General features: G+C 47.8%; 1 protein-coding gene across 2 annotated transcripts in view; it reads right to left on the bottom strand.

Moving 5' to 3' along the window:
- SLC14A1 (solute carrier family 14 member 1 (Kidd blood group)) overlaps positions 1-15,480 on the bottom strand; it is a 49,106-nt gene that overhangs the window by 13,303 nt on the left and 20,323 nt on the right. For both annotated transcript variants that reach the window (XM_034403873.3, XM_034403871.3), the window contains 2 exons: positions 15,008-15,136; positions 12,945-13,137 (listed from right to left, as the gene is read on the bottom strand). In XM_034403873.3, coding sequence (XP_034259764.2) covers positions 12,945-13,137; positions 15,008-15,136 — 322 coding nt within the window. The remainder of the gene's footprint in view (positions 1-12,944; positions 13,138-15,007; positions 15,137-15,480) is intronic.

Genomic DNA, 15,480 nt, shown 5'->3' with positions numbered 1-15,480 from the left:
CATGTCACCATCTTCCTTGCCACAGTTGTTAAATGAATCAATGCAGTTGTGAAATTAGTAACATGGTCGTTAAGTGAATCTAGTTCTCCCTTGACTTTGCTCGTCAGAAGATCCCAAAAGGTGATCATGTGACCACGGGGACACTGCAACGGTCATAAATACGAGTAGGTTGCCAAGCATCCGAATTTTAATCACGTGACCAGGGGGATACTGTAATGTTCGTACGTGTGAAAAACACTCATAAGTCCCTTTTTTCAGTGCCATTGTAACTTCGAACGGTCACCAGATGAATGGATGTAAGTGAAGGACTACTTACATTAAACTTAACACCTCCAGAGGGCGCCCTGTTATATATTTCAAATGTAGAAATGCAACTCTGCATTTTTAGCTACCGGCCTTCTTCTACACCAGCAATCGTCGTGATCAGAGGTGGTATTCAGTTGGTTCATCCCGGTTCGGGAGAACCGGTAGCGGCGACTGTGGGTGGCCATCCACCTGCCCCACCATCCTATTTAGCCATGTTTTCGAGGCCGGATGCCAGAGGTGAAATTCATGTACCTTTGCTACCGGTTCGCAATGTGAGCAAGTTTGCAAAGCAGGGGTGAAATGCTCCCTGTTCGGACCGGATTGCCCGATCCGGTAGCGATGGCGGCGGGTGATTCGGAGAACCGGTAACAAAAATCCCTGCCCCCCCCACATACCCAGTTGAGCCACGCAATCATCAGAGGTTTCTTTCTTTTATTTTTAAAAGTATTTTTTCTACAGCCTCTTCGGCTGAAAAACTGCTTTTAAAAGTAAAAAAAAAAAAGCCTCTGATGATTGCATGGCTCAGCTGGGATTGTCAGAGGCTTTTTTTTTTTATTGAAAAAGTTTTACAAACATCAAATTTTCCCCCATTTCCCCCCCATCCCTCCCTAATCCCCCCAAACCCTCCCCTCTCCCCCTGACTTCCCCAAGGTGAAATCCATCCACATTATATTATATCATACTTTACCACCCCTCTATTCTCCCCCCTGTGCCCTATACATTTCTACATAACAATAAGCTATTTTGCCCCCTATAAACTATACATTTCTACACAACATTTAGCTAAAAGCTATCTGGTACTTCCTAGTTTGGTATTTATTCTGCACATAATCTATCCATTTCTTCCACTCCCATGCATAAGTCTCTTGAGTCCGGTCTTTTAAGTATGCTGATATCTTCGCCATTTCTGCAAAACTGGCCATCTTCAAAGTCCATTCTTGAATTGTAGGCATATCATCCCTTTTCCAATATTGACCAATCAGTAACCTAGCTGCTGTCACCATATACAATATCAATTTTGTTTCACCCACTGAAAAACCCTTAACTATACCCAGGAAAAACAATTGAGGAGAAAATTGAATTTTTTTCTTCAAGACATTTTGCATAACTCACCAGAGGCTTTTAAAAACATTTTTTCTACAGCCTTTTAGGCTGAAGAGGTTGTAGAAAAAATGGTTTTAAAAGTAAAAAAAAAAAAAAGTTGGCCACGCCTACACAGTCATATTACCCCCCCCCCCAAGCCACGCCCACAGAACCGGTAGTAACAAATTTTACATTTCATCACTGGTGCAAAGGGTCAAAAATGGGATGTGATGACGTCCGGGCGGAGTGGAGTCCGGGTAGGCGGACCTGCCCGCTGCCGGTGCTACCGGATCGCGCGATGTGGATAGATCTGGCTGAATTTCACCACTGCCGGACGCATGCGCGGGAGGCATGTGCGTGAGCAATGCACATGCGCAGAAGGCCGGGCGCAAACACAAAAGCATGCAAATCGAGCATGTACGCATGATGCGAACTGGTGGCAAGAATATGTGAAATCCGTGCTGGTCACGATGGTCACTTCTCAAGATGTGACTTTTACTCGTGGCTTCCCCCTTAATCGAACCTTGACTGGATCCATTCCCGAAAAGTATAAACCAGTCTTTTGTTTGCTGAACTCCACCCAGGAATTGAGGTGGGTCTTCCCATTCTTTTGAACAAGGAGGTAATGTCAAGCTGCTCTATTTTGCATCCTGGCTTGGATGAGTTGAACACGGCAACAATAGACCTATTCTTTAATTAAATCAAATAATTCCTGCCGGCGCCCGTTTGAGCTTGACAGCAAAAAGCAAGAACTCATTATTGCTTTGGCTAAGTCATCAGGGAATGTTCTTGTAAATGACCCTGGCATTCACTTTTGAAGTCTCTTGCCGAGATAAAAAAAAATATTTCTAATAACTTGTTAATCTCGCATAAATGCCGCCTCTCCCTGTAGAAGCTTGAAATGAAAGGTTCGAATTCCCAAACCTACGGAGGATTCAATGCTCTAAGTTGTAATTTTCGACAGTGTTTGAGAAACTCGAGGTTGCTTCCAGCTACTCACCTATTTTACAAGAAAGTTTGCTTCCAAGTTGACTTGTTTTTTCCCCATACAGATAGTCGTTGACTTGCAACCAATGGTGGGTTGCTCCCGGTTCGCACCGGTTCGCAAGAACCGGTAGTAAAAATTTGTAGTAGTTCGGAGAACCAGTAATAACATTGGCTGGCCACGCCCCCAAACAAGACCCTGGCCAGGTTGCCGCTCGCTTACCCTGCCCACCTCATCAGAGGCGTTTTTTTTTTAACTTTTAAAAGCATTTTTTCTACAACTTCTTCGGCTGAAAAAATGCTTTTTAAAGTAAAAAAAAAGCCTCTGATGATCCCGCGGCTCAGCTGGGATCGTCAGAGGCTTTTAAAAACATTTTTTCCTGCAACCTCTTAAGGTTGTAGAAAAAATGCTTTTAAAAGTAAAAAAAAAAAAGTTGGCCATGCCCACCCAGTCACATTACCCCTGCACCAAGCCACGCCCACAAAATAAGACACGCCCACAGAACCGGTAGTAAATAATTTTAGAACCCACCCCAGCTTGCAACCATTTGTTCAGTGACCGTTCAAAGTTAGGACAGTTCTGAAAAAAGTGAATTACTACTGGCCTTCACACTTATGACCGTTGCAGCATTCCCATGGTCACGTAATCAAAATTTGGGTGGAATCAAGCTTTAAAGTTTACATTAAATTATAACTTAAAAGATCTAGATCTGGATCTGGAGATATAAAAAAGCAGAAGCATTTATGAACGGCGACCCACAAAATATTTTGCATTTAACAAAATGCGTTGATCAGAAAAGAGACTACCGACCTCCTCCTCCTCATAAAATCTTCTCTCTCTCTCCCTCCCTCCCTCCCTCCCTCCCTCCCTCCCTCCCTCCCCCCCCCTCTCTCTCTCTCTTTTATTGTGACACTGAACTGGATCTTATGATTTGCAAACACATGCTCATTTTTCTCCCCAGATGGAAAAACAACTGACAGCATTTTTTTCCAGGTATAATCAAGATGAAATAGGGAGGAATGAACAGTTACTGGCTGATGACCAAAGCCATAAATAACACAATCCGCACAGGAATTGTGCAACTGCCAAAATAGCAACAACAACACACCCAAGAGGTATTCTGATACGGCGAAGGATGAATGTACAGTATTGAATCACAATCTCAGGTGTGATGGTTTAAAACAGGGTTTCTCAACTTTGGCGCCTTTTAAGATGTATAGACTTCAATTCCCAAAATCCCCCCAGCCAGCATGGCTGCCTGGAGGATTCTGGGATTTGAAGTATATACATCTTAAAAGGCTCCAAGGTCCAGTAAAACATTACTTTTGGAACATTATAATCTTTTTGCAACGGGAATCAAAGAGGGAATCGGAAGGGTTTTTATTTGCAAGCAAACCATGCCTAAAAGTTATTCGAGCAATTTGTCCTTTAAACCACTCAGAAGCTCGGTTCACCCAAGATGCTTAAACCATTATTATTATTTATTGTTTATTGTTTACTGGTTTGATTTATATGCCGCCCTTTTCTGGAGACTCAGGGCGGCTTACAATGCGTTAAGCAATAGCCTTCCTACTTTTTTAATATACCTGCTTAGTAGGACTTTTGGGGGCCACCTAAGCGGTGTTCTTTTTTATACAAAGTCAGCTTATTGCCCCCACAATCCGGGTCCTCATTTTACCTACCTCGAAAGGATGGAAGGCTGAGTCAACCTTGAGCCTGGTGAGATTTGAACTTGCAGTAATTGCAGGCAGCTGGTGTTACTTAACAGTGCTTTAGTCTGCTGCGCCACCAAGGCTCTTAAAAACCAACTGGCAGTGTTTGCAAAACCATTTTAAGATGGAGGCTTAATGTTGGCTCAATGTTCTTTTATAAATGTAGCTAAATCTATTGTAGGAACCTGGCGGATTTCATTATGTTACATAGAGCCAGTGGTAGGATTCAGCCGGTTCGGGCCGGTTCGGGCCAACCGGTTGTTAAATTGCTGTCTAGCCCCTACCTTCCCCACCCTACCCCTTCTAGGAGTCCCCAAGTGCCCTGTTTTGGCTCCCAGGTAAGTGCAGGGAGGCCCAAAATGGGGCGTGTATATGTGTGGCGCAGTCCTCCTGCGGCCCATTTTTGCTCCCAGGAGGCTGCAGGGAGGCCTACTAGGCCCCAAATGCCCCCCCCTTGTGGCCCGTTTTTGCTCGCAGGGGGTTGCAGGAGGTTGAGTGCTACCTGTCACACACACCCTGGCCATGCCCACCATGGCCACGCCCACCACCCACCAGTCATTAGGGCAGAGAACCGGTTGTTAAATTATTTGAATCCCACCCCTGCATAGAACAGCTTGTTTCCCAATCTTGTTGGCTGGGGAATTCTGGGAGTTGAAGTCTACCTATCTTCAAGTAGCAGAAACACTGACATAGAACACAGAATAATAGCTTTAGAAGGGACCTTGGAGGTCTTCTAATCTAATCCCTGCTTGAGCAGGAGACTCTATACCGGGGTGAAATGCTCCCGGTTCCGACCGGATTGCCCGATCTGGTAGCAATGGCGGCGGGTGGTTCAGAGAACTGGTAGCAAAAATCCTTGCGCACCCCCACCATGCTCAGCTGAGTCGCACGATCATCAGAGGCTTTTTTTTGTTTTACTTTTAAAAGCATTTTTTCTACAACCTCTTCCGATGAAAAAATGCTTTTAAAAATAAAAAAAAAAAGCCTCTGACGATCGCACGGCTCAGCTGGGATCATCAGAGGCTTTTCAAAGCATTTTTTTCTGCACCCTCTTGGCCGAAGAGGTGGTAAAAAAAATGCTTTGAAAAGTCTCTGACGATCCCAGCTGAGTTGCCTGATCGGCAGAGGCTTTTCAAAGCATTAGAAAAAAATGCTTTGAAAAGTTAAAAAAAAAAAAAAAGTTGGCCACGCCCACCCAGTCACATTACCGCCCCCCACTAAGCCACGCCCACAGAACCAGTAGTAACACATTTTACATTTCACCCCTACCCTATACCCGTAATGGCGAACCTATGGCACGCATGCCACAGCTGGCACGCCGAGCCACCTCTGTGGGCACGCCAGCTGTCGCCCCAGCCCAGCTCCACCACGCATGCAAGCATGCCACGTGCACGCATGCAAGCATGCCACGTGCGCGCATGCACGGGGTACAAGTTGGTGCAGGAGGTTTTCCAGGCCCGAAACTGGGCAGGGGGGGCATGCCCCATTTTGGGCCTGGAAAGCCTCCTGCACCAACCTGGAAGCCAAAACGGGATTCGGGGGGCAGGGGCGCATGGCCAGGGCGCATGCATGGAGGGAGCTTGCATTGCAGTTTGGGGGTTTGGGCACAGGTATGTGTATTTTTGCACAAACGCATGCACTTTGGGCACTTGGCACCAAAAAGGTTAACCATCACTGCCCTATACCATTTTGGATAAAGGGCTGTCCAGTCTCTTATGATTCAGTGCATGGTGCCAACTTAAAAAAAACGAATGAATTCATAACCAGGTTAAACATACTCTGTGAGTGGAGCCGATGTCATAACCAAGAATACCATTAATACAATTCTAGGTTATATTACCAGAGCATAGAATCAAAATCAAGTGGAGTATAAGTACCGCTTTATAAAGCCTTAGTAGAGCCACGCCTAGAATACCGCATCCAGTTTTGGTTACCACGTTACAAAAAGGATGTTGAGGCTTTGGAAAAAGTGCAAAGAAGAGCAACTAAGATAATTAAAGGCCCAGAGACGAAAACATATGAAGAATGGATATGGATTTGACCTGTGATGGGATTCAAATTGTTTTTACTACTGGTTCTGTGGGTGTGGCTTGGTGGGCGTGGCTTGGTGGGCGTGGCAGGGGAAGGTTACTACAAAATCCCCATTCCCTCCCCACTCCAGGGGAAGGTTACTGCAAAATCCCCATTCCCTCCCCACTCCAGGGGAAGGTTACTTGCAAAATCCCCATTTCAGCTGGGACTCGGGAGGCAGAGAATAGATGGGGGAGGGGCCAGTCACAGGTGGTATTTACCGGTTCTCCGAACTACTCAACATTTCTGTTACTGGTTCTCCAGAACTGGTCAGAACCTGCTGAACCTCTGGATTTGACTAGTCTAGAAAAAAGAATATGCAGGATATGGGTTTGGCTAGTCTAGAGAAAAGAAGGACTAGGGGGGAGGTTGCAGAAAAAAATCCTTTTAAAAGCCTCTGACGATTCCAGCTGAGCAGTATTCCAGTATTTGAGAGGTTGCCACAAAGAGGAAGGGGTCAACTTATTTTCCAAAGCACCAGAAGGCAAGTAAAGAAACAATGGATGGAAACTAATCAAGGAGAGAAGCAACCTGGAATTTAGGAGAAACTTCCCAACAGTGAGAACAATCAACCAGTTGAAGAGCTTTCCTTCAGAAGTTGTAGGTCGGTGATGGCGAACCTATGGCACGCGTGCCACAGGTGACACGTGGAGCCATATCGGTGGGCACGCGACTGTTGCTCTAGCTCAGCTCCAGTGCGCAAGCGCGTCGGCCAGCTGATTTTTAGGCCTTCCGGTCCCACTGGAAGTCGGGAAATGGGCTATTTCTGGCCTCCGGAGGGCCTCTGGGGGTGGGTGGGGAAGGCGGTTTTCGCCCTCCCCAGGCTCCTAGAAAGGCTCTGAAGCCTGGGGAGAGTGAAAAACAGGCCTTCCGGTGGGACCGGAAATTGGTAAACGGGCCATTTCTGGCCTCCAGAGGGCCTCCGCGGGAGTGGGAAAGGCCGTTTTCACCCTCCCAGGCTCCTAGAAAGGCTCTGGAGCCTGGGGAGAGTGAAAAACGGGCCTTCCGGTGGGACCGGAAATCGGTAAACGGGCCATTTCTGGCCTCCAGAGGGCCTCCGGGGGAGTGGAGAAGGCCGTTTTCATCCTCCCCAGGCTCCTAGAAAGGCTCTGGAGCCTGGGGAGAGCAAAAAATGGGCCTACTGGGCCCACCGTGCCATCGTGTGCCAAAAGCTGGGGGAACGCAGGGAGGTCGCGCACACGTGTGTGGGGGGTGCGAATAAAATTATGGATGTGGGCACATGCGTGTGCAAACACCCTCACTCCCCCTGCTTTTGGCACGCCATGGCAAAATGGTTAGCCAACATTGATCTAGAAGTTACAACCAGTCCAGAAGGCAGCAATGCACGCAGTTGCATGCCTCTAGATTTGCCCATGTTAAATCTCTGTTGTGTGACCTGCACTGACTCACAGTTTCCTTCTGGGTGCAGTTCAAGGTGATGGTTATTATTACCTTTAAAGCCCGATATGACACTAAGTTAGGCTATCTGCAGAATTATCTCTTGCTAAATTTCTCTGCCCATCCCTCTAAATCAGATAGGATAGATGTGCTCCAAAACCCATCCCGGAAATATTGTTATCTAGTTGGACTTTGGAAACACATTTTTTTCCTCGGCTGCCTCTTTTTTAAAGAATCATAGAATCATAAGGCTGGAAGGAACTGTAGAGGTCTTCTAGTCCAACCCCCTGCCACAGGGGGTTGGAGTTTTTATACCATCCCAGACAAATGGGATAGTAGCCACAACTACAGAGGCAAGCCATTCCATTGATTAATTGTTCTCACTGTCAAGAATAACAGAATCAATCGGAAGAGGTCTTCGAGTCCAATCCCTGTACTCAAGTAGGAGACCTTATACCAGTGATGGCTAACCTTTTTGCTGTCGCGTGCCAAAAGCGGGGGGAGTGTGGGGGGGTTGTGTGTGCACGTGCCCACACCCATAATTCAATGTGCAGCGCCCCCCCTCCCACGCATGCGTGTGCAACCCCTGCACTCTCCCCGCTTTTGGCATGTGATGGCACAAGTTGGCCTGGTAGGCCCATTTTTCGCCCTCCCCAGGCTCCAGAGCCTTTCTAGGACCTGGGGAAGGCGAAAACGGCCTTCTCCACACCACGGAGGCCCTCTGGAGGCCGGAAACAGACCGTTTCCCATGTGCCGGAGCTGAGCTAGGGCAACGCTCACGTGCCCACCGATATGGCTCCGTGTGCCACCTGTGGCACGCGTGCCATAGGTTCGCCATTACGGCCTTATACCATTCCAGACAAATGGCTGTCCAGCAGTGGTGGGGAATTCAATTTTTTTTACTACCGGTTCTGTGGGTATGACTTGATGGGCATGGCCAGGGTTGTGTGGCAGGCAGCACTTGGTCTCCTGCACTCCCCTGGGAGCAAAAACGGGCCGTGGGGGGGATGCATCCCCCCGCACCCCATTTCGGGCCTAGTATGCCTCCCTGAAGCCTCCTGGGAGCGAAAACAAGCTGTGAGGGGTGCACACACCCCGTGCTCCATTTTGGGCTTACAGGCCTCCCTGCACTTACCTGGGAGCCAAAATGGGGCACGTGGGGACTCCAGGAAGGAGCGGGGCAGGAAGGGATGGGGCCATCCAGCAATTTAGCTACCGGTTGGCCCCGAACCGGCCTGAACCAGCTGAATCCCACCACTGCTATCCAGTCTGTTTTTAAAAACCTCCAGTGATGAAGTACCCACAACCTCTAGAGGCAAGTCGTTTTACTGGTTTATTGTTCTCACTGTCAGGAAATTTCTCCTTAGTTCTAGGTTGCTTCTCTCTTTGTTCAGTTTCCATCCATTGCTTCTTGTCTTGCCTTCTGGTACTTTGGAAACCAGTTTGACCCCGTCTTCAATCATGTCACCCCGGTCCTTCTTTTCCCTAGACTAGCCATAGCCGATTCCTGCAACCGTTCTTCATGTGTTTTAGCCTTCAGTCCCCTAATCATTTTCGTTGCTCTTCTCTGCACTCTTTCTAGAGTCTCAACCTCTTTTTAATTGTTTTTATTATTGTTATTGTCTTGAAGAAAGTCTTGCTGAAGGCATCAATTCAGTAGAAGATCTGACCGTTTCTTACAGTTGATGTTTTGGAAAGACATTTCAGGGTCAGATGAATTTCGTGCATGGTAGGTTACAAACTATGATTGTTATCTTAGATCCAGCAGCACACCAGTCCACTTGAAGCCAAGTAAACAGAGAGGTCACCAAATAACCGTGCCACGAAAACAGCTTTTCCTGCACTTTAATCCACCAAATCAAAGAATTAAGACCTTTGAACTATGGTGCTGGAGAAGACTCCTGCGAGTCCCTTGGACTGCAAGGCAATCAAACCGGTCGGTCCTAGACTGTCAACCCTGACTGCTCTTTAGAAGGCCAGATCCTGAAGAGGAAACTCAAATACTTTGGCCACCTAATGAGAAGGAAGGACTCACTGGAGAAGAGCCTAATGATGGGTACGACTGAGGGCAAAAGAAGAAGGGGACGGCAGAGAACGAGGTGGCTGGAGGGAGTCACTGAAGCAGTCGGCGTGAGCTTAAATGGACTCCAGAGGATGGTAGAGGACAGGAAGGCCTGGAGGAACGTTGTCCATGGGGTTGCGATGGGTCGGACACGACTTCGCAACTAACAACAACAATCCACCAAAAAGTTGTTTGTCATTCGTGACAACATCAAAGCCATCGAGCAGTATGTTGGAAAACTGCCTCTGTGGGCTGGGTTTGGAAATATTATTATAGCACTTGACTTTATAGGTGGTGTAAACTGCCTACAACCATATCACCCTAATTGGGCATAATTAACACATTGTAACATACTATATATATATATTATAATCTACTTTCTGACTTCTAAGAATTGTGGAAACTTTGATCTCTTGGCAGAAAACAACAATAATAACCCAACCTGACTGGATAAAAGCTTGAAGGCCACCAGTAGTGGCCTACCAATCCAATCTCTTTTATATATATATATATATATATATATATATTGGGGCTATACTGTAGGCGTGTATAGACCAAGAGGTGTCTACCCTTCCTCGTTTAGACATTGATTATATTTTTATTTGATTGTAAAAGAATTTTATGGTATTTTAAAAGAGTTGCATGACCGCCCATCTTAAAACAGCTCTGGGTGTCTCGCAACAATAAAAAAATATGAAAACTATAAAAACATAAAAGACTAAAACTCAGTGCCCCAATCATTCTCCTGGAGTGACCCCCAACAGAAGTCTCCACCACTTGACCGCAAGACCCTGGGTGAAGACCAAGGGTGAAATTCAACCGGATTAGACCAGTTCGGGTGAACCAGTAGGGATGATTTGAATAAGTTCGCCGAACCGGTAAAAATCACCCCTGGTTGGCCCCACACACACCCTCCCGGTTGCCTGATTGCCGCTCACTTCTTCCGGCCTGTCCCTTTAAGGTAGACCCTGGGAGGGAGGGGGCCAGGGGTCTGTCAGCTTCCAAGCTGCCATAAGGAATGAGAGGAGAGGCTTAAACTTTCACTTACTTAATTCCCCTGAAGAACTGTCTCCACGGGGATGGGATGGGAGGGGGACATTCCTGTGAACTGATGGAGATGGGATGAGAAGAGTGGCTTGGAAGATGGCCAATGAGACGCAGAGAATTGGAAACCGGAAAGAGAGGTTTTGAGGGGGGGGGGCAAAGTTCAGTGCTAACTGCGCATTGAGTCAGGATCAGTTCGTTATGCTCAATAAAGAGAAAAATTTCCTCAAAGATCGGGCGTTTGGAAATTCATTTATTTGGAGATAACAACGAAGCTTGACAGGGTCATAAAGGGAGCAGCAGTTCTGCTGTGAATGGAGGGAGAAAAATTTGGATTGCTAAAATTTTTGAAGCCCACCCCTGGATATAACGTTCAAAATATCAGACCTCTTTGGACCCTAACCCTAACCCTAACAACTTTAAATCTGTCTTTTTATACTTTGCCTAAATAGTTCTTGTCCTTCTGCATAATGCCTAGGTGTTATGTTCAATGCTTAGGCAAAGTATATAGCAGTGTTTCTCAACCTTGGTAGCTTGAAGATGGGTGGACTTCAACTCCCAGAATCCCCCAGCCAGCCAGCTGGCTGGGGGATTCTGGGAGTTGAAGTCCACCCATCTTCAAGCTACCAAGGTTGAGAAACACTGCTATATAGCATATTAAAATAACAGACATTTCATACTTTGTGCCTAAAAATGTCACACATTCTATAGATTTCCTAGGCCAGGGATGTCAAACTCAAAGTCCGTGGGCCGAATCCGTCCCACAGGGTGCTTAGATCTGGCCCGTAGAGCCACCCTGGCAGAGGGTTGCAGGCAGCGGTGGTATTCGCTTATCTTCGCTCCCACGCGCCACCTCTGCACATGCTCAGATCCTTCCATGCATGCGCAGAGCGTCAAAAACGGGACGGGACGACGTCCAGGTGGGTGGGCGGAGCCTCCCGCAGCCACCGCTACCAGTTCACCCGAACCGGATAGAACCGGCTGAATACCACCACTGGTTGCAGGAGGCCGTTGCAGCCAGAAACGGAGTCGAGGAGCCTGTTTTTGCTGGCAGAGCACTCGAGCCGCCACAGGCGCCCCCAACACGAGTGACGTTGAGCTGGCCACACCCACCCCGGCCCCTGAGGTCAAACACAACCCTGATGTGGCCCTCAATGTAATTGAGTTTGACAATCCTGTCCTAGGTATTGCATACAATGCCAGCTTTTCACAGATTGCCAGTAAGAGATGCATAAGGTCCCCCTCGCACATACGTGCTAGTCGTTCCCAACTCTAGGGGGCGGTGCTCATCTCCGTTTCAAAGCCGAAGAGCCAGCACTGTCCGAAGACGTCTCCGTGGTCATGTGGCCGGCATGACTAAACCCCAAAGGCGCACGGAACGCTGTTACCTTCCCACCAAAAGTGGTCCCTATTTTTATTACATATTTGCATGCTTTCGAACTGCTAGGTCCGTGATGGCAAACCTATGGCACGGGTGCCACAGGTGGCGCACGGAGCCATATCAGTGGGCACACGAGCATTGCCCTAGCTCAGCTCCGGGATGCATATTTTCGGGCTTTCCGGGCCCACCGGAAGGCTATTTCTGGCCTCCAGAGAGCCTCAAGCAGGGTTGGGAAGGGCGTTTTCACCCTCCCCAGGCTCCTAGAAAGGCTATGGAGGTTGGGGAGAGCGAAGAATGGGCCTTCCAGTCCCACCAGAAGTTGGCAAATGGGCCATTTCCGGCCTCCGGAGGGCCTCTGGGGGGATGGGGAAGGCTGTTTTCGCCCTCCCCAGGCTCCAAGTACGCCTCTGGAGCCTGGGGAAGGCGAAAAACGGGCCTACTGGGCCCACCGTGCCATCACGTGCCAAAAGCGGGGGGAGCGCAGGGGTGTCACGCGTGCATGCGCGGGGGGAGTGGGGTGCACTGAATTATGGGTGTGGGCACACGTGAGTGCGACCCCCCTGCACTCCCCCCGCTTTTGGCACACAATGGCAAAAAGGTTAGCCATCCCTGTGCTAGGTTAACAGAAGCTGGGAAAAGTAACAGGAGCTTACTCCGTTACGCGGCACTAGGGATTCGAACCGCTGAACTGCCGAACTTTCGATCGACAAGCTCAGCATCTTAGCCACTGAGCCACCGCATCCTTACAAGAGATACATAGGAGCAATCAAACCATCCAGGTCAACTCACACCCGGTATTTGCACTTATGTGAAGCTTCTTCCTTTAGAGATTACCCCCTCCCCTCCGTCCCCACACACACCAAAAACCCCACCGCAAGGGGTACGTGGCCGGTATCATCTTACCATAGTCACTTGAACGTCGGACCAAGAGTTGTTGGGCAAAGAGGCGGTTGGTTCTATCAGCGTTGTAGGGAAGAAAGAATTAAAATGGCCGGTGGCCCCTAGAAAGAGGCTCAGAGCCAAATTGAAAGGCAGTGTGAAAACCGGAAGGTCCCATTTGCTGAAGAGCGAACCTAAAGCGCTGGTGAAGATAGGGCTGAAAAAGAAGAATAAGAAGGATTGCACACCATTGTAGAAAGTATGCAGTTGTTTTTGCTATAGTCTTTTTTTTTTTTAATTTGATTTATATGCCGCCCTTCTCCGGAGACTCAGGGCGGCTTACAATGTGTTAAGCAATAGCCTTCATCCTTTTGTATATTTATACAAAGTCAGCTTATTGCCCCCACAAACTGGGTCCTCAATTTACCTACCTTAGAAAGGATGGAAGGCTGAGTCAACCTTGAGCCTTGGCGAGATTCGAACCTGCAGTAATTGCAGGCAGCTGTGTTAATAACAGGGTGCTTTAGACCACTGTACTACCAAGTCTTTACCAGTATCATGGATTTTTTTTTTTTTTTAAATCAGGACAAAGGATACAAATATTACCAGATCATATATAGAGAGAGACTGAGTAATGTGGTGGCTTAGAAGTGAAGCTCTCGCCTCACAATCCGAAGGCTGTGAGTTTGATCCTAGGTATAGAGGTATTTATTTATTTATTTATTTATTTATTTATTTATTTATTTATTTATTTATTTATTTATTTATTTATTTATTTATTTATTTATTTATTTATTTATTTATTTATTTATTTATTTATAGATTTCTATTCCCGCCCTTCTCCCGGAGGACTCAGGGCGGTGTACAGCCATATTATAACGCATAGATATACAAAATTTAAAACCAATTAAAATCGAATATATAAAAAATTTGGCCCACAAATTAAAACACACATACACCCATTATAGAATTCGTATTAGGCCAGCCCGGCTTGCTGGAACAGAAGGGTCTTCAAGGCGCGGCGAAAGGTACGCAGGTCGGGGCTAAGATGGACTTCAAGGGGCAGCTCATTCCAGAGGGCTGGTGCCCTCACAGAGAAGGCCCTCCCCCTGGGTGTCGCCAGTCAGCACTGTTTGGCCGACGGTACCCTGAGGAGCCCCTCTCTGTGGGAGCGTATTGGCCGGTGGGAGGCTGTTGGTGGCAGAAGGCGGTCTCGTAAATACCCCGGTCCTAAGCCATGGAGCGCTTTAAAGGTGGTGACCAACACCTTGAATCGCACCCGGAAGACCACCGGGAGCCAGTGCAGCTCGTGCAGGAGGGGTGTTATGTGGGTGCGCCGAGTCGCCCCCATAACCACCCACGCAGCCGCATTCTGGACCAGTTGGAGCCTCCGAGTGCTCTTCAAGGGGAGCCCCATGTAGACAGCGTTACAGTAGTCTAGACGTGACGTGATGAGGGCATGAGTGACCGTGCGCAGGGCATCCCGGTCCAGAAAGGGACGCAACTGGTGCATCAGGCGAACCTGATAAAAAGCTCCCCTGGCCACGGCCGTCATATGATCTTCCAAGGACAGCCGTGCATCCAGGAGAACACCCAAGTTGCGCACCCTCTCCGAGGGGGCCAGAATCTCGCCCCCAATAGTCAGCGATGGAACCAGCTGACTATACCGGGATGCCGGGAACCACAGCCACTCGGTCTTGAAAGGGTTAAGTCTGAGCTTGTTCCTCCCCACCCAGATCCGCACGGCCTCCATGCATTGGGATATCACGTTAAGGGCATCATTGGGGTGGTCCAGGGTGGAGATGTACAGCTGAGTATCGTCAGTGTACTGATGGAACCTCACCCCAAAACCACGGATGATCTCGCCCAGTGGCTTCACATAAATGTTGAGCAGAAGGGGCGAGAGGACTGATCCCTGTGGCACCCTACATACATATCTGCTGATTAGAACTCTGCATTGGCAACAGGAAAGGCATCCGGCCAGTAAAACACTCAGCTCCATTCATTTGCCCAGACTCCAACCCGCAAAGGATTATAGGGTCATTAAATGAAGATGATGATATATATATATACATATATAGACTCACCAGGTCATGGACATGAGAATAACAGGAAGTAGGAGCCACCAGTAATATTCACCCTTGTCTGAGAAGACAGCCATCAGCATCCCTACAAGGACCCCGTTGTAGCCATGAAGTCCAGCAGCAATTGCGGATCTAGGTAGCAAGCATGGAGGGACATTATTTTGCAAATGTAGGATGCAGACACACCCAGGTGGACATTCTTGAACATCATACAAACTCATGCAGGGCTACCATTTGGAATGCGCATCTCTTCAAAGTCAAGCAATTTTTACAAACGAATAGCCATTTCGGTATTCATTTTTGGCCTCTGGGCTCCCAAAAATGTTTGTTAATTTCAGTAAATCTCCCCATCTAAAATTAAAAATGGTCTTCTTACTGGTTTAATGGCTTAATAAAGAAGTGGATACATTCAGGGGTGGGTTCTAAATTTTTTTTACTACTGGTTCTGTGGGCGTGGCTTATTTTGTGGGTGTGGC

This window comes from Pantherophis guttatus, chromosome 2 (assembly GCF_059756535.1).
Source record: "Pantherophis guttatus breed Tessera chromosome 2, ASM5975653v1, whole genome shotgun sequence".
In the NCBI taxonomy this organism is placed as follows: Eukaryota; Metazoa; Chordata; class Lepidosauria; order Squamata; family Colubridae; genus Pantherophis; species Pantherophis guttatus.
Note: the sequence above shows the minus strand (reverse complement) of the source record. Positions and strands in the feature narration are given on the sequence as shown.